Source organism: Sinohyriopsis cumingii, chromosome 19 (genome assembly GCF_028554795.1).
Source record: "Sinohyriopsis cumingii isolate HCF-2022 chromosome 19, ASM2855479v2, whole genome shotgun sequence".
Classification (NCBI taxonomy): Eukaryota; Metazoa; Mollusca; class Bivalvia; order Unionida; family Unionidae; genus Sinohyriopsis; species Sinohyriopsis cumingii.
Genome location: NC_142979.1, coordinates 43,456,969 through 43,483,559, shown reverse-complemented (window position 1 = coordinate 43,483,559; position 26,591 = coordinate 43,456,969). Strand labels below are relative to the sequence as shown.

At 35.1% G+C, this 26,591-nt stretch overlaps 1 protein-coding gene across 2 annotated transcripts in view; it reads right to left on the bottom strand.

Moving 5' to 3' along the window:
• Positions 1–26,591, bottom strand: part of LOC149775585 (beta-glucuronidase-like) — a 49,804-nt gene that overhangs the window by 7,810 nt on the left and 15,403 nt on the right. Inside the window, exons 4-11 of one of the 2 annotated variants that reach the window (XM_089944288.1) lie at positions 25,411–25,553; positions 23,139–23,332; positions 20,680–20,820; positions 18,496–18,671; positions 13,960–14,142; positions 11,664–11,813; positions 5,894–5,978; positions 1,883–2,059 (exon numbers count right to left, since the gene is read on the bottom strand). In XM_089944288.1, the coding sequence (XP_089800414.1) occupies positions 1,883–2,059; positions 5,894–5,978; positions 11,664–11,813; positions 13,960–14,142; positions 18,496–18,671; positions 20,680–20,820; positions 23,139–23,332; positions 25,411–25,553 (1,249 nt within the window). The remainder of the gene's footprint in view (positions 1–1,882; positions 2,060–5,893; positions 5,979–11,663; positions 11,814–13,959; positions 14,143–18,495; positions 18,672–20,679; positions 20,821–23,138; positions 23,333–25,410; positions 25,554–26,591) is intronic. The other variant, XM_089944289.1, reaches the window with a different exon arrangement.

The following is a 26,591-nucleotide window of genomic DNA, read 5'->3' as shown; positions in this document are numbered from 1 at the left end:
ATCTTGCATGTTTTCTATTAAACATTCTCTGCAAAATGTTTTTCCCAAAAAATAAACAGCACCTATAAAATAAAGAAATCTAGGGAATATTTTCCAAAAGAGAAAACTCCTTAGCTACTGCTTCTTGATCTGTGCATATTTTAAAGCATGCTTGCATGCATGTGTTATACTATTGATCTGTGCATATTTTAAAGTGTATTTGCATGCATGTTATACAGCTGATCTGTGCATATTTTAAAGCGTACTTGCATGCATATTATACTGTTGATCTGTGCATATTTTAAAGCTTACTTGCATGCATGTGTTATACTTTGATCTGTGCATATTTTAAAGCATGCTTGCATGCATGTGTTATACTACTGATCTGTGCATATTTTAAAGCATACTTGTGTTATACTATTGATCTGTGCTTATTTTAAAGCATACTTGCATGCATGTGTTATACAGTTGATCTGTGCATATTTTAAAGCCCACTTGCATGCACGTGTTATACAGGTGATCTGTGCATATGTTAAAGCAATCGTTAATGTATAGATTATAATGTGCATATTTTAAAGCACACTTGCATGCATGTGTTATACTGCTGATATGTGCATATTTTAAAGCACGCTTGCATGCATGTGTTATGCAGTTGTTCTGAGCATATTGTAAAGCATGCTTGCATGCATGTGTTATACCGTTGATCTGTACGTATTTTAAAGTACACATTAATGTACATATACTACAGTTGAACTGTGCATATTTTAAAGCACACATGAATGCATGTGTTATACTATTCATCTGTAATTAATTTAAAGCACACATTAATGTACATGTTATACAGTTGATCTGTGCATATTTTAAAGCCCACGTGAATGTATGACTTGTAGTTTATGTGTGCATATTTTAAAGCATGCTTGAAAGCTGTGTTATATGTTGATCTGTGCATATTTTAAAGCACACATGAATATATATGTTACGCTGTTGATCTGTTCATATTTTAATGTATGTTTGCATGCATGTGTTATGCTGTTTAACTTCAGCCTCCCAAAAAGCAAAAAAAATCTTCATTCTGTCTAAACATTTAACTAATCAAGGGAAGCAAGTCTTACAGGTTGACTCCCCTTTCTAACTGCTAGATGGTTACTGTTATACCCAGTTGTACCAGTTTTTACTTGATCAAAAGCTTAAAGCTGCTTACAATACAAGGAAAGTTGATAAGGATTATTTGTAATGTGATGAGGTACATATTAATGGAGAAATATAATTTCCTTTTCAAATTTGCTTTCTCCATCAAATAAATTACCTGATCACATTACATTAAGAGAATAGGCAAGAGAAGGAGGAAATTCTGAGATTCCTACTTCTACATGTATCACCCAGTATGAGCATGACACCTTTATTAAAAGTATGAAGTTCTCCTAATGTTAGTTTAACACGAGAGATTTTATTGATACTCGTGCACAGGAGATCGCTATGCGATTCTTCATTTGATTACTGTCTCACCATCAAAAGTTGCATAGGGTCAATCTTCAGTGAAACAAGTTAATGAGTACAATTTTAACTATCAAGGCATAGTGATTTTCTCCAGAACATCTTATTACCTCTAAATTCAAGACACATTACTTACCCTCCAAATCCAAGATCACATGACATTAAAATCTGAGCAATTTAGTGTGTATAAACTGGCAGAACCTGGTGTTTGATCACTGCAATAACAAATATGTTGTTTGTTTTTTTTGTTGCTGTAAAACAAAACAGTTTTCTAATATCTTGCACCTCAAAAGACCATTTGAAATATGCAAACATTTGACATGTTGAGAGCACATGGTAAAAGCTGTTTGCTATTGTTTTATAAATGACATGAAAATAAATTTTAAACAAGGACATTTAAAACACATACCCTGTGTATCCCAGGTACTGTGTCTGCTCCATACTCAGAGAGGATCATTGGCTTAGCATACTTCTGGTGCCATTGCCTAAAATCATATTCAAGTTGTCTCTGTATGAGTTCTGTATGGCCTGTGTCCGAGTACCAACCATAGTATCGATTTACAAGGATTATGTCCACATATGGTACCTGTAAATGGAGAGTTCAAGTATTTCATTAAAATTAGATTTTGTCCCTTGCCCAAATTTTTAGAATCTAAACACAACTTATTAATATTACAACTTATTATCATAACTGTTTCAAATCAGTGACTCAATTCAATGTTTCTAATGTATACTTCAAATAATGAGGTTGTAAATTTTGAGATGCTTTATGCAAACAGGACCTATCTAGAATAATTCTAGATTATGGCAGGGTTTAAGTGGTGGCTGATTGTAGCCTACCAGTCTTGTCTTAAAACTGCATGTTTCATTACTATGGAATAGATGTGTCAGAAAGAAGGAAGCACACAGAACACCCAACAAATTCAAAAGGTAAGAACAGTGACATGTGACCTTGGCTTTCACTCTGACCTTGAATGTAGGGGCTTAAAAGTGGAATATGATAATGTTGGGTTATGAAGTTCAAGAATACAAACTCTCAGTCTGGAATTAAAGAGTTACAGCCTCAATAACACCAGATGTAATCCAGTCCTTTGTCCTTGAACTTAAAGAAAGGACCTTGAATGAGGCAAAAGACACACTCTCTTGTCATGCAATTTGTTTTAGTACATAAAGTTTTATACAAATATTGTTCATGACTTCAGAGCTACACTCTTGACATTATTTATATGACCTTGCCCTTGAAAACAGGTCAATAAAAGTAGCATGTGACATGCAACAAATCTGAATGTACACAAAGTTTCATCTCACTATCACTATATTTAAGACTAAATAATAACACATCAGACAAACTTAAGTAAAATTAATCTGTGACCTTGACCTTGAAGATCAATAAAAAAAATGTGGCAAGTGACACACCCTCGAATCTAGATATAGAAATGTAACAAGCTTCATCTCAGAATCAACTGCTGCAACTAACAAAATAAGTAAATAAAATTGATCTCTAGCTTTCACCTTTAAGAACAACAATGAACAAAGTATGTTAAATATCTGATGTCCACAGATAAATGATGATATTTGTCAACTTGACATGCAAACTTCAAATGTTGCATGTTATCATTGATTTCATAAGATAAATGATATTTGTTGCATTGTCACTTCACACGTTGCAGGTTACCAGTGATGTCAGAAAATAAATGATACTTGTCAACTTGTCACTTCACAGACTCAGATCTTCTGGTATGCTATTTGATAGCATATCCGGGTCTGTGCAGTTTGAGCTTGACTTATAAGTGTTGTTGTTGTTGTTGGGTTTAACGCCATTTTTCAGCACTCGATAGGCTATACATGGCGGCCAGTATTAATGGTGGAGGAAGAATCCGGGAAAACCCTGGAAAGAACCACCGACACTCAAGAAGCTACTGGCAAGCTTTCTCACATACCCACACTGGCCGAATCCGAGACTCGAACCTACGCAGACAGAGGTGAGATGGCAGTGATCCATAGTGGAGAGCACTTTAGACCACTCGGCCACTCGGGGCCCCGACTTATAAGTGAGTACATATTGAAGTATAACATTTATATACATGGTAATTAACCATATAAGAATAATGACCATATACATTTTCCTAAATGTAAACATTTCTTGGAGCACTAAGAAAGCTTGGTTTGGTTTCATTTGACATTTATAGCTTATGAACACAAGCAGCTTATTTACTGCCTAGGCAACTGGAGTAAAGTGCGTTGCACAAGAGAAACACCATGGTAACTGACCAGAACTAATCTCATATTAGAGTTGAAACCTGTACCCTTTTGGTCACAAGTCAGTCATGCTAATAACTGCATCACCATGTCTCCTACAGTGCAACCCCACCATAACATGCCCCACGATATCGTGAATTCGGATATAACGCGGTTGTGGCGTGGCTCCCGAAATTTCATATATTCATTCACACATGATTTTTTTTTCAAAGTACGTGAAACAGTGTATAAAAACTGTATTATCATTTTGGGGAAGAGATCGTGTATGAATTCAAATATAATATGATCGTGGCATAGTTTCTGAAATTTTAAATACATGTACATATATTTTTCTCGTACCTGGAAGAATTGTTTTTTTTTAAGTACGAGAAGTAGTGTGTAAAATGTTTATTATCATTTGGTGGAAGAGGTCGCGTATGAATTTGAATATATTACGATCATGGCATGGCTTCTGAAATTTAACAATTTCACCAGGTTCTTGAAATGCCAAAATAAACATTATCGGAAATGTTACTTATTACTGATGCATGAGTAAAGCCAGTAAGTCATCTTTGTCATTGTCTTCAATTAATTCTGAAAAAAAATCGTTGCTCAAATAATAGCCAACATGTGTTTCTTCTTTAATTGCATTCACAACCAAGTAGCAGACAATGCGGTGGTTGATAAAGATTCTCATAATTTAAAAAACATCAAAAAATGACGCCCGCCAAAACTGTTTGCAATCAGTTGACCAGTAAATAATGTCCACTTTATTAGCTGGAAAGTGAAAGGGTATGAAATTGTACATGTGTTCAGCTTAAAAATCTTAAAAAAAAGTATTTTTCACGTTTCTTTCACAAAATCTGAAGTAAAAGTTATATGCATGCTGAAAGCATGTGTTTGTTAATTATTCTTGCTGTAGTCGTTCAAATGAATAGGCGTACAAGTGTTAATTATTGAGAATTTACAACAGATAAAGGTACACAGAAAGGCATATGAGAAAATTTTAGCAGTATGAAATCTGTACAGACACCGTTCATAGACCCTGAAACGTAATAAACCGTACATGTGCTTTGTCTTTCTTAACCTAATATTGCTGTCAAATATTCCCATTGAATTCAGACACATAATGATCTGTGACAAAATTACTGAATATTTTAAATATGTAAGCAATTTTTGCAATGGAAGTAGATTATTATGGATTAACTGCATGCCATGATGGTATGATATATCAGACAGTAAGTAAATGGTGTTAATACTCTATTCATGCTATATATTAGACGTTGAATTCAGACACAATGATCTGTGACAAAATTATTGAATATTTTAAATCTGAATGCAATTTTTCAATGGAATTTCATGCATTATGGATGAATTGCATGCCACAACAGCACGATAAATAGTGAAAATACTTTAAAATCCCGCATTAATGCTACCCCACTATTAGTGCGATCATATTTTATGGACCCCAATTATCGCGTTATAGCGGGATTCCACTGTACCTCCAGCTGTTGCTTCAAACAACATACAAGGGAGCACATCAGGCCAATTCTACATCATCATGCCCATTAGAGGAGAAGGGTACTCACCAAAGACAGAACCTTGGCCTTTGCTACCAGACTTAATTTCTTGTTTTTGTGGTCCAACAAACGTATGTGCACAGCAAAACTTGTATGAATCCAGTATTACATGTATAATAACCATTCTTAGTGCATTTCTACAAATCTAACTTGCATATCCCATTTATTATTTGTTTAAGCCTGTAAAACAGCATGGGATAGGTGTAAAGACTGATGACAAATGCACACTCCTGTAATAAATGCATTAAAATTGTTAAGATTTAGAGTGCTGTTGTGGGGTTTAATGCCATTTTTCAGTACATGATAGCCTATACATGGCGGCCAGTATTAATGGTGGAGGAAGAACCCGGGAAAACCCAGGGAAGAACCCTCAACCAATGAGAAGCTACTGGCACGCTTTCTCACATACCCACATTGGCCTAATCCGAGACTTGAACCCACGCAGACAGAGGAGAGATGGCAGTGATCCGTAACAGGGAGTGCTTTAGACCACTCGGCCACTCAGGGCCCTGATTTAGAGTGCCACTTTATTATAATTGATGACAATGTGGAAAGAAACATAATAATAACATACATTTTGTTTTTCAATTCACCCTACTTACTGCAACATCATTATTAAAATCTTGATTGCACACAAATGTTACAGGCCGACTCAGGTCCAGACTTCTTACATGATTCAAAACAGTTCTGAAATAAATTGGAAAGGAATATGTCAATACCTTGGTTCTATGGAATGTATGATTTCACCTGTAACCCATCCAATGATATAGCCCAATTTGAGGATGCTCACCAGTTATTATGTACTTTTGAGAGAGTGACTTATGTAAGGTGAAGTTATTTGCACTTGAAACATTTGCACATTGGATAGATGTTGGCATACCTCTATGCTACTCTGATGTAATTGGGCTGACATTTCTTTGGATATTGTACCTGTGCAAATTGTACATGATATAAGCACATTGCTAACTAAAATGACTGAGCCCTTGTGCTCAAAAAATCTGTCTGAATAAGTCTAAATTACACTATCTTTAGCAGCTATTAAAATAGAAAAAATGAACTTTGGCCAACTAGACAATAAAGGCTTCTGAAAGTGCAATAAATGAATTACCAAATATATCAAATGTAACAAATTACATCTGCTCTTTTTTTACAATTTATCTCTGAAGTTCAGGAAAAGAAAATGACCATGTGGAACTAGCAGTTTTTTTTGAGAGGTGCACATCTGAAGTAAGGCCAAGCTGTATATTCTGTAACAAATATTACACCCATCAAACATACACCAAAATAAAGGGAATTAAAGGTATTTTGAATAATACTTATTGTATACAAGGTCTTTTTTTAAGTATCCAGTATAACCGGAGTAAATTCTTTTTTATTTAAAATTCTAACCATATGCAAAAAACGAAACTGTATAGCACCAACTTTAATCCCCCAATCTGATTTGCAAAAAGTTTAGCACAAAAATAAAATATAATATCTTAATGTTGAAAATGATGATGCCATGGCAACAAGAAAAAGGATACAAATATCCAACCAGAAAGAAAGAAATGATAAAAGGAATTTAAAGTTTTGCCCATTCATATCAAGCCAAGTTATGGAGTCTCCCTTTGATCAGTGAGAAACCACATTGTATAAACTGCATTTCTGAAATCATCAATGTGATCTGGATCAGACTAAAATAGCAGAACTATATACATGGATCTGTCATATATTCATTCTTTGAAACCTTTCACTGAAATAATATAAGACAAGGAATGCAGTAAGTCACAAAGCATATATCTTATCCTTTTAGCAAAATATTTCAAGATGGAATCTTTCCTTTTTCTGAGGTTATATTAAACTGTATTATATAATTTTCATGGTAACATTTTGATAAACAATAAAGCCAAACAACAATCAAACCCATCTATAATGCTCAGGGGAACATATAAAAGTGATTTTTATGGACAGGCAGTCTTTATATGTATAGTATTGGTATACAGTTGGACTGTGGTTACAAAGAGATATTCGGCTAAGCTCCTATGGTGGCGCTATACAGTTTCACATTTTGCATAGGTTAAGATTTTAAAGAAAAAGAATTTCCCCGGCTTTCCTCACTGGTTATACTGGCTATTTAAAAGAGACCTTGTATATCTTAGGTATGATTAAAAGAACCTTTAATTCCCTTTATTTTGATGTATGATTGATGGGTGTATTATGGGTTATAGAGTATACAGCTTGGCCTTGCTTCAAACGTGAACCTTTCAAAAAAGTGCTAGCTCTACTTGGTCATTTTCACTTCCTGAACTTCAGAGGTCAATTGTATAAAAAAGAGCCAATAACTTTTTTTACATTTTATATATCTGGTAATTCATTCATTGTACTTTCAGAAGCTGGTATTGTCTAGTCTGGCAAAATTCATTTTCCCTATTTTAATAGCTGCTATGTATAGTGTACTTTAGACTAATTCAGGCTGATTTTTTTAACACAAGGGAGCAGTCATTTTAGTTAGCAGTGTGCTTAAATCATGTAAAATTTCCAAAAGTACAATATCCAAAGAAATATCATCTACATTACATTACTGTAGCATACAGGTATGCCAACGTTTTCTCCATTGTGCATGTTTTAAATGCAAACTACTTCACCTTACATACGTCACTCTCTCTAAAGTACATATTAATTGGTGAGCGCCCCCTATCCCTTCCCTGGTATTTTGCCCCTTATCTCATTACACCCTCCAGATAGTGGGAAGACAGCATTGATCAGACACTGTATGTCTGTGTTGGCCACCAGTTCTCTTCACCATTTCTCGACCAGATCCAAATTGACACTCTTTTTTTCTGTTTTCCATGTTCTTCTTCATATTCCAAATGCACTAAGGATCTTCCAGGTTAAATGTGCAGGAAACACTCTGCATTATACTTGCTTCTTGTGATACTTCAGTACTGTTTGTTGCTGCAGGTTTCTTTTGTCCCTCTTTAATAAACTGGATGAACTAGGGACCCAACCTCTCTGGGTTCTGGACATTCTGCCATTCTCTCTCCAACATATCTGCCATTCCACTCAAGATGTTTTGTCTCCATCTGTAATTCCTTTGAGGAAAGGCAAAAGGTCTGTCCAAGGCAGTTTTCTCTCTGGCAGCTACCATCATGTTCACATTGCTTAGACACCCATTTGGACAGTTCTTGCTGACTTCTCTTCATCCTCACCTCAAGGAGTTTCTTCCTGAACCATGGTACATTGCTCTGTTGGCCTTGATTCATTCCATCTTCAGGATTTCCATCAGCCAAGGCCTCTCTTCCTATATTTCTAGTCCCAATGATATTCCTGTGCTTCAGCCCACTATCAGCTTCAATCATCGCCTTGTTTGTGGATCACTTTCTTCCTGTCCTAACTTCTATTCTGGTTCCACTTATTCTAATTTACTCATCCTTTAAACCCAAAAAGTTATCAAGAATCTAGCTTTGCCCACCTTATATTCCTCAAGCAACAATATTAAGGGTACCTGAAACTTGCATGACCCACAGCACAGACCATTACTGGTAAACAATCGAAAAACACCTAGCCAACTTCTCAGGTATTTGTTGATGAACTGTTCTAGTTTCCAGAACTTATTGATAGAGATTTCATTCCCTATAAGTGGCCATGTGAGCTTTGGAAGAAAACCATGCTGGTACATCCATACCTTAAACTTTCCTGGATTGGATAACTTTTGGCAAAACCTGCTACACCTGTTCTTTCTAGCTATGTTCAGGTATGAGTCATGAGATGTTTGTATCCTGATTTGAATGACAAGAAAAAGCAACAATTTGTCAGTTGAATTGGGATATGACGACTTTAGTGCAAGTAACGGATGGTTGCACAGATTCAAGTGCAACACAATATTAAGTGTTCTGTCCTTAGTGGAGAATCAGCTGATGTTAGTAATGTAATTGTCGAAGATTGGAACAAAAGACTAAACGATATATGCAGGGGATATGACAGCAAGGATATTTTTAATTGTGATGAGACTGGTTTGTTTTTTAAACTGTTACTAACAAAGTGACAGATGACATGATCTGTAACATAATTATAAAGACAGTTTTAAAATTACATCAATGGTCATTCGTAACATTCGTTTGAAAATGATGAAACATTTTGTTTTACATCTATTTCACAACATGCATGTGATTTTTTAAATGAAAATATTAAATGTTTAAGAATTAAATGTACTCGTGACTTTCTTCATATGTGGTTACTATTCACATTGTCATCCCCTCTAGAAAGGCCACCCTCATTATAAGGCCACTTTCCTGCTGCAATAGGGGTGGCCTTATAAGAGGGGGACTACTGTAATTCCATTTAGATTCAGGTACAAAAATGGGGGACAACTCTGACTCAAACTTCTGACTGCAGGGATTTGTCCCAGTAGGTGGCCAGACCAAGGACGCTTAACAGCCTTTTCATTGTAGACTACTGGAATACCTCCTTGCTTATCAACTTATATGAATGAGATCCATCATTATGCTTGTAGACTACTAGAATACCTCCTTGCTTATCAACTTATATTACATGGATGACATATATCATTATGCTTGTAGACTACTGGAATACCTCCTGGTGAATCAACTTATATTACATGGATGACATATATCATTATGCTTGTAGACTACTGGAATACTTCCTTGCTTATCAACTTATATGAATGAGATCCATCATTATGCTTGTAGACTACTGGAATACCTCCTTGTGAATCAACTTATATTACATCAATGACATGTGTCATTATGCTTGTAGACTACTGGAATACCTCCTTGCTTATCAATTTATATTTCATGGATGACATATATCATTATGCTTGTAGACTACTGGAATACCTCCTTGTGAATCAACTTATATTACATCGATGACATCTGTCATTATGCTTGTGGACTACTGGAATACCTCCTTGTGAATCAACTTATATTACATCGATGACATCTGTCATTATGCTTGTGGACTACTGGAATACCTCCTTGTGAATCAACTTATATTACATCAATGACATGTGTCATTATGCTTGCAGACTACTGGAATACCTCCTTGTGAATCAACTTATATTACATCAATGACATGTGTTAATATGCTTGTAGACTACTGGAATACCTCCTTGTGAATCAACTTATATTACATCGATGAGATCTATCATTATGCTTGCAGACTACTGGAATACCTCCTTGTGAATCAACTTATATTACATGGATGAGATCTATCATTATGATTGTAGACTACTGGAATACCTCCTTGTGAACCAACTTATATTACATGAATGAGATCTATCATTATGATTGTAGACTACTGGAATACCTCCTTGTGAATCAACTTATATATTACATGGATGAGATCCATCATCCCTGTTATGATTGTTAAACTACTGGAACACAGTGCTGTCCTACAAAGCCTAGTTTTTGGTGTTCTTAGTTTGTGACTAGATTGCATAGCTCATTTTATTCATGTATGCTAAGTTTATTACTCCAAAAAAAGATAGCTTATAAATATAATTATTGCAGACAAAAGCTGGTATGGCTTATTTTCAATTAAGTTTATTTTTATGAAGTCTATCAAAACATTTAGATACACCAAAAACCCTACCTAGCAAATATCAACCTATATATTTATTCAAAATTATGCATCTTCAAAAATAGGCCAGCCTAAAACTAGCGCTGCATCTTGAGCATGCCTAGGGATGTTCTCCCACCCTTGATTGAATTTGTTCCCTTAAATCTTCATTATTATGGTGGGGGGAGATATACACATAATGTCCTGCCGACAACTCAACTAAGGTGAACTCTCCTTAAAAGAAAGCTGTACAAAACTAACAATAATTCTGCTTATTTTCTATTTTTAAGAGTAATTATTTTTGCAAATAGATGAGTTACTGAAAGTAAATTTTAATATGAAATTCACTTACGAAAAAAAAACTGGATGGAAAAATAGCATTATGAGCATTCCATAGGATTGGGACCGATAGGAATGCGAGATTAAATTTAAATTTAAACTCTCCCATGATTAGAAGGTACCCATTAGACTTGCTTACAAGTGAAGTCCAACTGCAAACAACATAAACATCATGCATGTCCGGCAGATTAGGGTCTCTATTGTTTTGATTTAATGATTACACCTAACAAAACTGCACTGACCCAGAGCTCCCAGCACATTATCAACAGTTCTGGGTCTGTGCAGTTTACAGTTGGGCTTGACTTATATGTTAATATATACGGTAACTATTACAATAATTACATTAAGAATTTGGTTTCTTTTAAATGTTCTCATGTCTCCTCTTCATTTTTTCTTCAATTTTCATAACTGATCCACATGTACATGAACTTTACTTGTGATGTCATAAATTAAATCAGAATTTAGTTCAGGTCTTACCTAAAATAAGGCTCTGCTATAGGTTTGTTAGTGGCTGGTTCGTTAGCCACAGACCAGATGATGACCGAAGGGCGGTTCTTGTCCCGGCGTATAAGTTCTTCCATGACCTCAAGATGATGAGTGAGGGACACATTACCAAAATTTTCATCTCTGAAAAACAACAGTAGACCATGTTTTGAGTCAATGACAAAATATTTACATTAAGCTTATTAAATTGGTAAATACTCAACAGGAAACACTATTGGACAGAATGGTATTATGACTTCATAATACTTACCCAATTTTAAGTTATAAATTCTTTTTAAAAAATCAAAAAAAGTAAAATTATTCTCACTGACATAAAATCAATTTAAATTTATCTTATTATGAACCTAGCAGGCAAATAACTTCTTTAATAACTCAGGGGATGGGAAGAATGTTCTATAACAATGACTGGGTATACAATGCAGCCAGATCATCACCATGTTTATTTTGGACCAACTAGACATCATAAGAAGTCTATTAACGAAAACCCTATGTTGATATGGCTATCCATTTAGAAATAATGATGACAGAATTTTCAAGATGGCTGCCATGGTGATCATACTGAATGTCAGATTAGCACCAAGTTCATTTAACCAAATGGACACCATAAGAAATCTTCTATTGAAAACCCCATGCTGATATGACCAACCATAAAGGATTTCCAATAACAAGATTTTCACTGTGGTCACCATACTGGATGTCTGTGCAGCACTATTTTCATTTAGGGCCAACCTGACTAAGTAACAAACATGTTTTTAAAGTCTCAATGTAATCCAACAAATAATTTAGGAGCAATAACTACAACAAACTTGTGCTAATGGATGGAAAACCGACACAAGACCATCCCATAAAGCTCTTCTATTTCTAAAACTAGAATGAACGTGAGTGTAAAAGTTTCAAGGTAATTCTCCAAGCGGTTTAAGAGTAGTACGATACTTGTGTATATGACCAGCAGAGCTAAAAATTGTTTTTGTGAAGAATGTTTTTTTTTAAATCCTAGGGGTCAACTTCTTATGGTTTGATGCTACCACCTGATGAGACTTATGGAGGAGTCAAAACATTTCTTTAATAAATGAGCAGGTATTATAAACAGTTAATTTGTATGGTTTTATCAGAATTATAAACAGTAGATTTGTATGGTTTTATCAGAATGCTCGATTGCACCTGACAAATTTCAGAAATAACTATTTGTGTACTGGAGATATAGCTGAGAGTGAAGACATAAGTTAAGTCATACACACTTATATGGACACCACTTATGTTGACAAGCCACATCAACTGATGAAACTTAAGAGTCCCTGTCCCATAGCCTATTATTACTACCAAATCTGTCATGCTTAAGTTGATTATTAAAAAAAAAATGGTACTTTTTGACATAAGCCCTCAGTCTCAACTTGAACAAATTCTTTGTTTTCTTATCATTTTTGTCAACAAGCTGCATGTTCCAACTCATACTTTGCTCTACAATTATTTGATGTCACCCTGGGCTTTAATGCTTCCATCGCATTTACAAACAAGCACATATTTGGTCCTCGGAAGTTGATTTTCATGGCAACTTCAATAGTACATGCATCATTCATTAAAAACAAGCAAGATACAATCTTTCATAAAACAATGCACCCTTCATCAAAAGAAGTCAGCACAAAACGTGTAAAAAAAACAATGAAATCTGATAGATTGTTGCATTTTGCAACATTATCAGTGATTGGAACAAATTTATTGTTTCTGCACATTTTGTTTTCTGCAGGATAATCATAATTATATGCATCACTCTATTCTGGAATTTGTGAATGTGAATGTTTTCCAAAAGTACAAGTTTTACTTGTTCTTAATTAATACACAGCTTGGTGACAGGTTTTCATTTCCCTAACTTTATTTCCATTTACCAAGCTACAATGAAATGAAAAATACATTTTATGACACAACCAATATTATCCACTATTGTTCTTTTGGACGCATTTTCTCTACCAAAACCATCCCTGCCACCCTTTGAAAATAGAACAGATTCACCTACTGATCCATGAGTTTCTATATTATAATGTGATTCGATCATAACATGCTCAGCGTTTAAGGACCCCAAACTGCTCCTTCGTTAAGGGAGAGCTGTATAAACTTAGAAAGTAAATGGTATTTGAGACAAGGCCAGGACACATTATTTAAGGTATAGAAAGTTTTATAACTGAGCATCACTGCTATATAAAAAAGCTCCAAACTCAAATTATAAACAACTTCTAACCAAAAGATGGGTTCTATTTGTACCACATGAATATACCTTTTAAAAAATGTTCTCTTCTTCTTCTTCTTCACTTTTTTCTTTCTATTTTTCACTTGCTCCTTTATCCTATTCTTATTAGGTTGGTGCTTTTGACATTCTTGGAAGTAAACATTCTCCATGCTCCTCTTACTGCATTTAAGTTTTCCAAGCTTGTAATACTTTTTGGCAGCTTTAGGAATCCTCAAAACAAAATAGAGAGAACATTTTTCATGGACACTGTGGCTAATTTCATCTCAGTCTACTGAGCATTGTGCAATGCTTCAGTACCAGGTTTTAAATGCTGAAATAGAATACTGGAGATCAGTTTTAAAACTGGTGGAGACTGAACAAAAATGTTTCTTCACTTCCCATAGGTCAGATCATTAAAAGTTAAAAGTACCTATTCAAACACAACTAAATTAACTTCCAACAATAGGTGTACTTGTTTCCAATACTGAGTTCTTAAATATCTGTTCCAACAGTTTGCAAAATAAAAAGTGAGATTTTACATCCTTTCTTTATAAAATATTAGCCATTTTTCACCACTGTAACAATGTATGTGAATGCTGGAGAAGTCATCTTCCATGCAGAGAGGAGTGCTGGAGGTTAATCAGCAATATTTAAGAAATGCAGGTGAATCCAGTAAATTCTTGACAGTAAATTATTATTCTCTGAGAATACTTATCAACCTCATTAACATTACAAACACAAACTCAAACACATCTTAATTTCAACAATTCCACAATAAAGAATATTTCATCATTTATATACCATAGTGACAAAGGGAAGAAACTTGTATGCATTACCTCCCCTTCACACTTTCTAGTTTGTGCAAGTTGAATCAGATTAATACATTGAGGATGATGCTCACATTTGCAAAGCAGTGTGGGATGGTTTATTTGTTATGTGAGTAGGTAATTATATTTGAAGAAACATAACTTAACTAAAAACATCCGATTTCTCCTTCAAATAAGAGATCTCCAATCACAATAACATTAGAGGAATAGGTAAGACAGTGAGAAAATGCATGAGCATTCAACCTCTACCACTGGCCTCCTTCGGAGAAGGAATGTCTGAATTCCCTGTAAGAAGGATAAACCACTCTCATAATATGATGTTAGCTCAGCTGATGGTCATGTGACTCATGACAAAAACACTTCAATAAGGAAAAGAAATGACCTTTCTTTATTGAGCAAGAAAATCAAACCTAGCAAAAGTTCTAGACTCATGTCTGTGAGGAGACTGTACTGACCTCAGAAGGATCTGGTGGCCATCTGGGCCATATACACTGGACCCACCTGACTCAATTCACTTCTCTGTGATTGTGGAGATAAACGTTTGAGAGAGTAGAATGTGCATTCCAACCAATGGCTTCTTATTGCATCTTGGGTTGAAATATTGCATTTGAACACAAAAATAACAGGCAGAAAAATACATTATAAGACCCCATGCTCTTCTCTATATGTTTCAAATCAGTTTTGAGAACAGCTCAGATCTTGCTTAGCTGCAGCACCGAACTGATGACAGAGAAGAGAGCCTGGCTAACGACTTTGTGACTGTCCACAAATGGTAACTGGTTCTTACATTTGAAACTTGATTAAACCTGCAGCCAAGGCTAGTGAATCAGAAAGCACGTCTCATATGATATCAGCTTCAAAAAGGCTCCGGATAAAGGTTCAAACTTCTATGAGCTGTGTCAGTGAAAACTCATGAAAGATTCCATTCAGGAAAGAGGGTGAGCAATTAAACCCAGAGGTCCGAGTTAGCAAGCAAATTTGACAAACCTTTGTCATAACCTATGTCCACTCTACCAAGATGCCAGAATGTTCAGAAATGATGGAGCAATATCCCCAGACACTAACTCGAGCTAACTTTTTCTCCTCTAAGAGCCCAAGATAAAGTTAGCCTCCTGAGAGATCAAGGCATTCAGGATGATGGTGTTAACTGTGCACTGATCTCTGAACACCCACCACTTCACTTTGAAGCCTTTCAAATCGGAGAACCTTCTTGTTCAAGAGATTCTCTTAATGACCGAAGGCTGAAACAAGGTCACATCATGATATGGTTTGATAAAAGACTATAGAAGTGCATCTCTTCTAATCAAGCCCATATCACAAGAGGTCATAAGGGCATTCACTATCATGTTGTGAGCAGCCCTACTGACCACCTTGGCAAATTGGAATACCAAACCCAAGGAATGGTCATTTCAGGCCTTTTTTGCTAGACGAAAGATCACTACTGATGCCAGGTGGAGTTAAGATGGAGTTGGCTTGTCTGTCCACTTTATAAGAGAGTGAAGCAGGCATACTGAAGGCAGTAACTTCCTTGTCTAAGCTAGATATGTCTGAATAATAAACATCAACATGAGATCTGTAATAGTGTGCTGAGAAAGTTCTTGACAACTGGCTTACTGAAAAGAAGACTCTCGATTTACCTGGGTCATGAACTTTCTCTAACAGATATTTTGTAATTTCTGAAATTTCTGACAAAAAATTCTGAATTATAGATGAATTAAGGATGATTGTCGTCATTATCAACATCAACTGAGGCCTTGAATTTGTGAGTAGAATTGACTTCAGGTGAACAAAAGCATCCATAGAGAAGCAAAGTATTTCTTCAATAGCTGCCTTAAAATTAATTCCCTCCATTCCATATCAAACTGTCCAGGCTTGTCTGTCTTTCCTCTTTTATTGATAGGGGATTCTCCTTCTCCTGTGAACTCCATGTCCACTGGAATAACATTCCATATGGCAATGATGACATTATATCATCACCATGTGTAAACAAGTTTCTTGTTGTCATATGCTATTAGTGGAGGCCAAATCATGTCCAGCTGTGAAATGTTAGTCCAGTGTTGTCAGTTAGGCCAGGTCAGACAGCTCCAAATGTGATGATTGAAAACCTGCATGATCAGCTACAACGTTTCCATATTCATGCATGGGCAGGGATAAAAACTAATACCCAGAGGGCTGCCAATAGCTACAACAATACATATGGTGACTGTGAATTCAGTTCCAATCCACACCATGACAAAACAATGACACTCTTGACAACAGAGCGTGTTGTATAAAGTGACTTGTCATGGTGTGAATTGGATCTGAATTCACAGTCACCGTATGTGCTGTTTTAGCTCAACAACTCCCACAAAGCTGACTGAAGGTTTTGAATAATAACAATTTTAGCATTAAGATGATTTTAAGCATGATCTTGTTTTGCAGTCCTTCAGTTGCCTTTTCATAAACCAGCTGTTTTCTGTCCACAATATACACACTGTGTCTATGTCTGTGTTTTCTGCCCACAATATACACACTGTGTCTATGTCTTTGTTTTCTGTCCACAATATACACACACTACATCTGTGTCCTCCATAACATTCTACACTTCATTCACCTGACTGACATCTATCTTCTAATGAAAAAGAGAAATAAATACAAGCAAGTGGATACAACTTTGACCTTTACCACAACAAATTAAGTAGTGCAATGAACTGAAATTTAACATCCCACAACAATTAATTATAGTGAAAAATTAGGTGTTAACAATCAATATCACAAAGATAATAACAAATGGCAAAAACTGAAAATATACAAGCAAATTCATCAGGAATCACACAAATGTTGTATGCATAATGTATAACAACATTTTGATGTACGAACATAAATGATGGATTGTCAAACAATACATGTAAGTTTCCAAATGATTATGGGTGGGACTGTTCACAACAGCAAGTGAAAGTTTACACTGATTACATTCAAATATGCATGTGGCCAAATAGCAATAACACTGAAAGTTTAACTGCAAGAGTTGCTTCCCTTTTTCTTTATGAACATAGCTGGTAAGACTTGTTTTGTCTTTCAGGGATTTGGAAGCAGGAGAGGGTAATCCAAATATTAATGTGATGCATTATGAGCAAAGGTCGTTGGTCACAATAATATTCAAGTTATGTAATGCATATACTTGATTATAAGTTGTGTCCAACATCAAACAGCATAGACTCAAATCTGCCATCTAATAATGTGCTGGCAGATCCAGGTCTATGTTGTTGGTTCTACTGATCACTCCTAACAAACAGCATAAACCCAGATCTAACAGTACATTATGTGATGGTGAATCTGGGTCTGTGCAGTTTTGAAGTTGGACTCGACTTATAAGAAAGCATGATAATCTAAGGTGAATATAAAGTCTACCAATGCAAGACAGTTCACTGTCCATTTTATGGCACTATTATTAGGTAGTTAATAGCAACATTTTTCAGTGTTTAATAACCTTAATGCATTTTTCTGAAACAGCATAAAAGGCTAATTTTGAAATGGGTGAGCACTGAAGAAATGCCAATTTAAGAAGGTACAATAAATCATAACAAGATAATTTTGTTTCAGACCCCTGCCCACCCACCCCTCCAAAAACTACAAGCTAAAAAACAACACCACTAAAAAGTACCTAACTTAAAATACTTATCACCTCAAAGATTGTTTGATCGACATAGTACCAAACTTTTGGGAGTACTCATGTCTGGCTATCTGCTCATGCACATATGAAAATAAATAAACTCACTTTCCAATCCCCACCCCTGGACTTTCATCTATGACCACTATGCCCTGCTGGTCAGCCTGATCCATTAGTTCCTCAGCGTATGGATAATGCGATGTGCGGAAACAATTTGCACCCAACCACTTCATCAGGTTAAAGTCCTTGGCAATCAAAGCATAGTCCAGACCCTTTCCTCTAATCTATGTCAAAAAATATAAAAATGGTAAGAACTATAAATTGAAATATCATTAAATGTTTTGCACATTCAGTACATTCTGCATGTATATGAAATTAAAAAAATGTGCAAACCACTCCAAGGCAATAAACATATTGTGCAAATAGTTGCCCTTAATATAAATGAAATATTTTATACAAGCCCAGTTTTATTATTTATTATGAAGACAAATTTCAGCTTATTGTAACAAGACTGGAAATACCATCATATTCTGATACATACTTCAGTGCTCCAAATCTGAAATTTCTTCGATGGGTGTGCAGCAATAAAGGTACTTTTGTCGTAGCAAATGAGCATGTTTAGTATTTTTTTTAATTTCTTGAGAGGGGAGGGGTGGGGGTGCAATTCTCTATTGCTAGCTAACTAGAGCACTGAGCCACTCAACTTCAGACTTCTTTTTACTGTAATATTACCCCAAAATTACCATTAAATACTGCAAGTGATTTAACAGATATCATTTTAAATTTGAGTTCTATTGTGTCACCATTAAAAGTGACACAAGCATTATGTCTTACTACCATGTGACCAGCAAAGTGCATGTGTTTGGGATTTTTAACGTAGAATAAAAAAAATTCAGTCATATCGATACAATGTCTGCAGCATGACAGTTTATAATGATGTCAGAAATTGGGGCATCATGATGTCCCACTCAGTCACATTATACTGACACCAGGCTTACCAGTCCTAACACTAACCTCTTAATGCTGAGCACCAAGCAAGGCAGCTGCTAGTACCATTTTTTTTATAAATCTTTGGTATGACTCGTCAGGGGTTCGAATTCGTGACGAGGAAAGTTCAACTTCATACAGTTATATAATATATTATATTAAAAAAGTGCTTCAAAAAAGCTGTTTCTGGTCTTGTTATGACTAATCTGATCTTTTTCAACCTAAGACTAACAGGTTTCTGTTGGGTTACAAACTGTAAATTCTTTCTCTCCTGTATATATGCTTTAGGGTGAAACTATGTCAGCTTTCAAAGTATGACCCAGAGGAAGTCCCAAGGAGATGGATATATATATATATATATATATATATATATATATATATATATATATATATATATATATATATATATATATATATATATATATATGTGATTATAGAGTAATAATCGCAATAGGTTCCCCAGTTATGATTCAATGGGTATGGCCCCAAGAGGATAAAGTCAGACCCAAAGACCTTTGCTGGCTGCATAAATTAATTCCTTTTGTAATGCCAAGTGTATATATATATTAAATGTTGGGCAATGAACAGTTGCTAAGTTATGACCTGTGGCCAGTCCAGAGATGACAGAGAGACACAAGGACTAGGCCTCAGAGGACAAGCACAGGAGCTTGATCCTGGTAAAACATTTGTTTTACCAGAAGTTAAGTGTCTATGTATGCAATATTCCAGAAATAAATGCATGCATCATAGTAAATGTGAATTAAATCCTCTTAACAGATGTAGACATTTGTGGGTGACCTTAGATCCCCACCCCCCATTGGGTGGGATAAATTTGATGAAAACAGTAATTCCTACTCCCAGAAACATCTAGGACAGGCAAGTTTCAATAAATTCTTATTGGTGATATTAGAGTTATGGGTTTGAACATTTTATAATGATAAGTTGATACAACCATCAATTAGTTCGGCCTCATGCTTCCAATACAGGGCATGAGTAAAAGGCAAGTCTATATTCATTTTACTACAGAAATGTTACTTACACCAAGTGCAAGCCATCCACAAAATATTACAACTTTAGATGAATGAGAACTCAAATTATTATGTGGAAAATATTTTTCTTCTGTCAATCACAGTGGCCTTAATCTCTCACCTTTTGACCCTGAAATTGACACGATTCTTACTTACCCAAAGTGCATTGTGGACAAAAAATTATTGTGTAAAACCAAATTGGTAACAGATGGATGGACATCATAACACAATGCTCCATGAAGCCTTATGGCAAGCAGAGAAATAAACTAAACATTACATCAAAATCTTCATGTTTGTTGACTCCAAGACAGTAGAATGGATCCTGGTTGATCAGAAGCTTGGATCCAAGAATACGCACAGTTCTGATGCCAAATGGCTGTCTGTACACATCAGTCCCATTTCCTGATACCAAGGTCACCTTTAAATGGGGGAAGAAAAAAAACATCAATGAAAGTATTCAGCAAAGCTACTTAAATTAATTCATTATCATGAAATAATGCCCAATGTCAAAACAATAAATAAATAACCAGCTTCATCATAACCCCTTTGAAAATGTGATCATTTTTAATCTTAAAAAATATGTTAATAGCACTAACGTAGAAGTTCATGAACACATACCAATTATTTTCATTTTATAAACATGTGGTAACTACTTTAAAACTCATTCATTGTTTTGAGGTTTTTGTTGTGATTTTTCATCATATGATAAAAGAATTGTACATTCCTCCTCATTTCAAATTAAATTTATGACACTTGTAAAAAATTTCATTTAAATTATAGACATTGTTTTACTAATCTCATAATAGGCCCTATGAAATGAGCATGTAAAATCCACTGTATCCAAGAGTAAATATAAAATGTGAGGGATATCAGTATAAAATTTGATCATTATTAGATGAATAATATTTCATTAGCATACATACAGTAATTGATCTAAATTTTCAGTCCCTGCAATTTTCATGACAAATTTTCTAAATTTTTAATAATTTTCAATAGTAGAAAAAAATTTCAAACACAAAGTACATTGTTTAAAGTCAGCAAATAATAAAACATTCAAGCTGGAACATCAGAATGTTTTACTCAGACTAAAACAACATGTGCTTGAACTGACAACTATCAGGCTGTGAAATTGCTTTGAATACCGTATTATCTCAAGGATTAAATGAAGGTTTTACCAACAGGAAGCAACAACAACAGGCAGTAAAACAACAGGCAACACACTCTACAGCTCATGATTATATATTGTTATATACCTAAAGATATGATACTGACAATTCACATCCCCAATAAACTTGTGTTACTTGATATTTTATTCATCCATGTATTGATGTTATTGTCTTCTTTTTTTCTTTCCCAATAGCTAAAAATTGGGCTGACATTTATTTGTGATAAACTGGTTAACATTTCTGACACAGAAGTTCTTACATTGACTCACTCAATAAAAGATTTCTCCTAGCTAACCCCATTTAGGACATAGTTCTGTCTTTCTATCTGGAGCATGTTACAAATAATGGTGTTCCATGATCAAATTCCTGAACCACTTGAAGTGATTTTGGTTCAGTTAAACATTGAGGGTAAATCACTGCCATTTATTTGAGTTGTAGTGTAGAGACTGCTTCAAACATTATTGAAGGAAAAATGGAAGATGTGTATCTTTTTTCATACATTCTATCGTCAAAAACAGTCTTAATATTATGAAACAAAATCAGTGTTAGAACTTGATCCAATCAGATTCATATATATGTTTCAAGAGAGGATTGAGATTTGTTGGACTGTAATTGATTTTAGAAAACAATTCATTCAAACAGATTAAGTAACATATCTCACTGTGGTTCATTAACCTGCCCAGAGTTTACAGAAATTAGAGTATGGTGCTCATTTAGGGCTGGTTCACACTTATCACCAGCAACAGTATGTGTATTCAATTAACAAACTGACACAATCTTACAAACAGAAACCAAATACCAGAATTCTTTCTTTGAAAAAGTAGTTACGGGCCTATGATACTGGCTTACCAATTTAAGCAATTAACCAGCCAATTATGACAGACTCCAGAGTAGCCATGGCAGGAGATCAACATCCAAGGTCACATGACTGTTCATGGACTCAGCAGCCACATGACTGTTCATGGACTCAGCAGCCACATGACTGTTCATGGACTCAGCAGCCACATGACTGTTCATGGACTCAGCAGTCACATGACTGTTCATGGATTCAGCTGAGGATGTTCTGAATGTTCCCTTGTATACTACAAATATTTCTTTTTTAAAGCCACATGAACTTTTCCAACAGTAATTATGTTTCAATGAACACCTCAAGTATCTTTTTAATATATACCATTATCTAATTTGGGGGAGGGCTTTAAATCTTTCTTCAACAATCAAGAAAAAACTCCAAGAGGCTTCTACAAGGGAAATCAATTTTTACTGTAATTCTTCTTTTCAGAGTCATCCCATCAAACTTGTGTATGACAACCTTTCAAGGAAATAGTATGAGATGATTTTACAGAATTGTGGGTAAAAATGAAATATTCTTTGACATTAGGGCATTGTAAGAAAGAAGGGTGAAGTGTTGATGAAACTTTCTCTAAGAGTCCACTTCTCATTGAATTCCACTGTGGATTACCTACCATCACACCCACATATTTCTTCTTTGAGAAGAGCCTTTGAAAGAAACTGTTGGTTTGTGCTGGTGGTTGCTTAAGTTTTAAATAATAATTATATTCTATCTTCTTACCCTTAGTGTGTACATGTAACCTGGCATCTTTGGATTCATTGTGTATGGCCACCAATATTTGGCATTATGTACAATCAGTGAGGATTGGTTCTTTGTGCTGGATGCCACCACTTTCTCATCTCTGTCAACTACCTCAACTTTCAAGGAAACCTGGCCCGATGGACCACCAGTCTTTATGGTGTAGTTTACTATACCTGAAAAAAGTTATATAATTATCATAAAATCAGGCTGGTACTCACAAAAATAGATAAATTCATTGTCCGACAATGCAGCCAAAATGGCTTTCATACACTTGATAAGAACTTCTAGAATTTACAGCATTACAATATTTGCTTTGGGATCTGGAGGATGCCCAAGTGCTAAATGTCACGCTTCGGCCTTTTGTTGTAGGACACCTGATGTTAGTGGCAAGGTTCATGACATTATAAAATTTTCAATGCCTCTGTTGGACTGCCTATTCATACGGCAAATGTGCCAAGAGTTGGTTGCAGACTTTAGGTATGATCTGGAAGACTATAACGCTACATGAGATTTAGCTCTAACATTAAGCATCCAAAAGAGATGTCAAAGGTCAACACTTAGAACTAAGTCATCTTCCACATTTAGAACAAAATAAAATATAGGTCTGGAGCATATTTTCATTCTGGAAACATTCTAAGACTTTTAAAGCAGCTGATACAAGAATAACTGCATCTTTCAGTTGTAAAGAAAAATCCTTGGATATGAAAATTAAACATCACAATTTGTACATTGTTTCATTCAAGATATTAATTGGGACAAATGTTTTGCTCAAAATGTATGATTGCTAAGACAATGATAATTTTTTACATTTTGAATATGACAAAATGCCAATTTCTCCATGCAAGGCAGTGTCTCACTATATGTGACCATGGTTTGATAGGTGCCTCTTCAGATCTTAAAGAAAATTTTTACTTGCTGTTCTAAAATTTATTACTGAAGTAGTCTAATAAGTATATTCATTCTAGACTTTTGAGTAATCTGCATTTTAGCTGTCATCACAAAACTTCCAACTGAAAATTATCAATCACTACAGACTATTATAATGATAATGTGGCACTTAACTGGTTTTAAAAAAAGAACATTACAACATATACTCTCTTATAACTTGAGTCAAAATGCAAACAATAAATATTTTTATCTGCCATATCATAATGTGCAAGCAGATCTGGGTCTGTGTTGTTTGTCCTACTAATTACTCCTAACAAACTGCACAGAACCAGATCTGCCAATACATTATGTAAAAGCAGATCTTGGTCTGTGCAATTTGCAGTGGGACTCGTCTTTTAAGCGAGTATATATGGTAGGCTAATATTATCATTACAAAGGGAAGTTTTTTAATATTGGTCTCTTGGATTGTGATACCATAGCGAGTGACATTCAATCTGGTTTAAACTGGATGACACCATTTGGATAGCCTCATTTAAAAATGTTGACGTATTTTAACAATGACTTGGCCATATATCTCAAGATGTTTATCTATTGATCTTCAGTAGAATGTTGATTGACAATGTGCAAAATAAGATGAATAATTGCCATTTAAAGGTATATTTAATCGAAAATTCACAAATGTGACAACTACAGCTGAAATAGTTAAAACCAACTGTCATGGTCCATATGACTTGTATTTCAGCTTTATTCTGGTCATTGCTGAACTTGTTGCTGTTGTTGTTGTTGTTGTTGTTCTAGGGTTTAACGCCATTTTTCAGCACAAGTTAGGCTATACATGGCAGCCAGTATTAATAGTGGAGGAAGAAACCAGGAAAACCCCAGAAAGAACCACCGACCCAAAAGAAGCTACTGGCAAACTTTCTCACATACCCACATTGGCCAAATCTGAGACTCGAACCCACGCAGACAGAGGTGAGATGGCAGTGATCCGTAACGGAAAGCACTTTAGACCACTTGGCCACTCAGGGCCCCCATTGCTGAACTGAGAATGACTTTAAAACTTTAACAGCAAACTGCAAGTGAACTATTTAATGATTAGCATAGTTTAACTGGTCCTGATTAATGGCCCTTTTAGCCAACAAAAATGTACATAAATACCGGTGTTCTCTCAAAGAAAGTTTCTACATAACAAACATTATCTGAATATAAAACAAACTGACACCTCAATGGCAGATGATCTCTCTCCAAGCAGGTCTTTCAAGTCATATTCAGCTACATAAAGTCCAAATTAGTTCATCTGATGTTTTCCATACAAGATCACACTGAACACACAAGACTGTACATAAATGGATCGATAACTCACCATTTTCTTTGAAAATATCCGTGACTATTGTTATATCATCCACATATACTCTTGGGGTTGAGTACAGGGTCACATGCCTGTGTATGCCAGCATAGTTGAAAAAGTCCATCTGTAGATCCTGTATAAAATATCCAGGAGGATACCTAGCAGTAGAAAAAAATACTGATTCACCATAATTAACAAGACTATATCAAGTATGTCAAACACACAATGCATTGTTGAAAAACTTTAAAACAAAATTTTTCTAAATTGATGATGATGATGATAATCAAACAACAAAGACAAACAAGAGTTCTTGAAAACAACTGAAGCACCACCAGCCACAAAGAGTTTCCAGAATTAAAAAAAAAAGACTATTTCTTTCTCTTAATTGCTGAGTGCTGAAACCATCTCTGATAAATTTTTCAGCAAAAATAAGATTTTCTGGGAGTAGACCACAATATCATTTCTAATAGAACTTCATGCTAATATGTTAAAAACTAAAATGTCTTCATTAGACTGGCCTAAAAATCACACATGCATCAATTCTTTAGAGTTAGAGAAATCCTTTTATTCAGCCATCAAAAATGTGTTCAACTGCATTTTTTTAAGCCTCATCCTGTTAAAAACAGGAACCAGTGGGTCTTGCACCTAATAACATAGCTTCACACCAAAAGTACCACTGATACTTTGACAGTTGGAAATAAAATAAAAAATATAAAAATTTACTAGCCAGAGCCAATGGGTGCATCTCAAAACAATTAGTACTCTACTTTTATTCTCCCACCAGTAGACTTGTTCTCTGGCTGTAAAATAGTTAGTGGTCCTATACCTCCAAATTAACTCCAGTGGTGAGCATGCTACATGTCAGACTGGTACCATTTTCATTTATTTTCCATCACAACATCATAAAAAGTATGTGTGTGTATGATTTGGATTTTTAATGTAGCTTTACCAATTTTTCAGTCATATCACTACGATGTCTGCAGTGTACAGTTTATAGTGATTTCTAGCACCGTAGCATGATGTCCCACCCAGTTACATTATCCTGACACCAGGCCGACCAGTCCTAACACTAACCTCTTAATGCTGAGTGTCAAGCGAGACAGCTGTTAGTACCATTTTTGTAAGTCTTTGGTATGACTCAGCCAGGTCATAAAAAGTCTTCTTGTGGATATGTTGATATGAGTATCTTTTTTTTG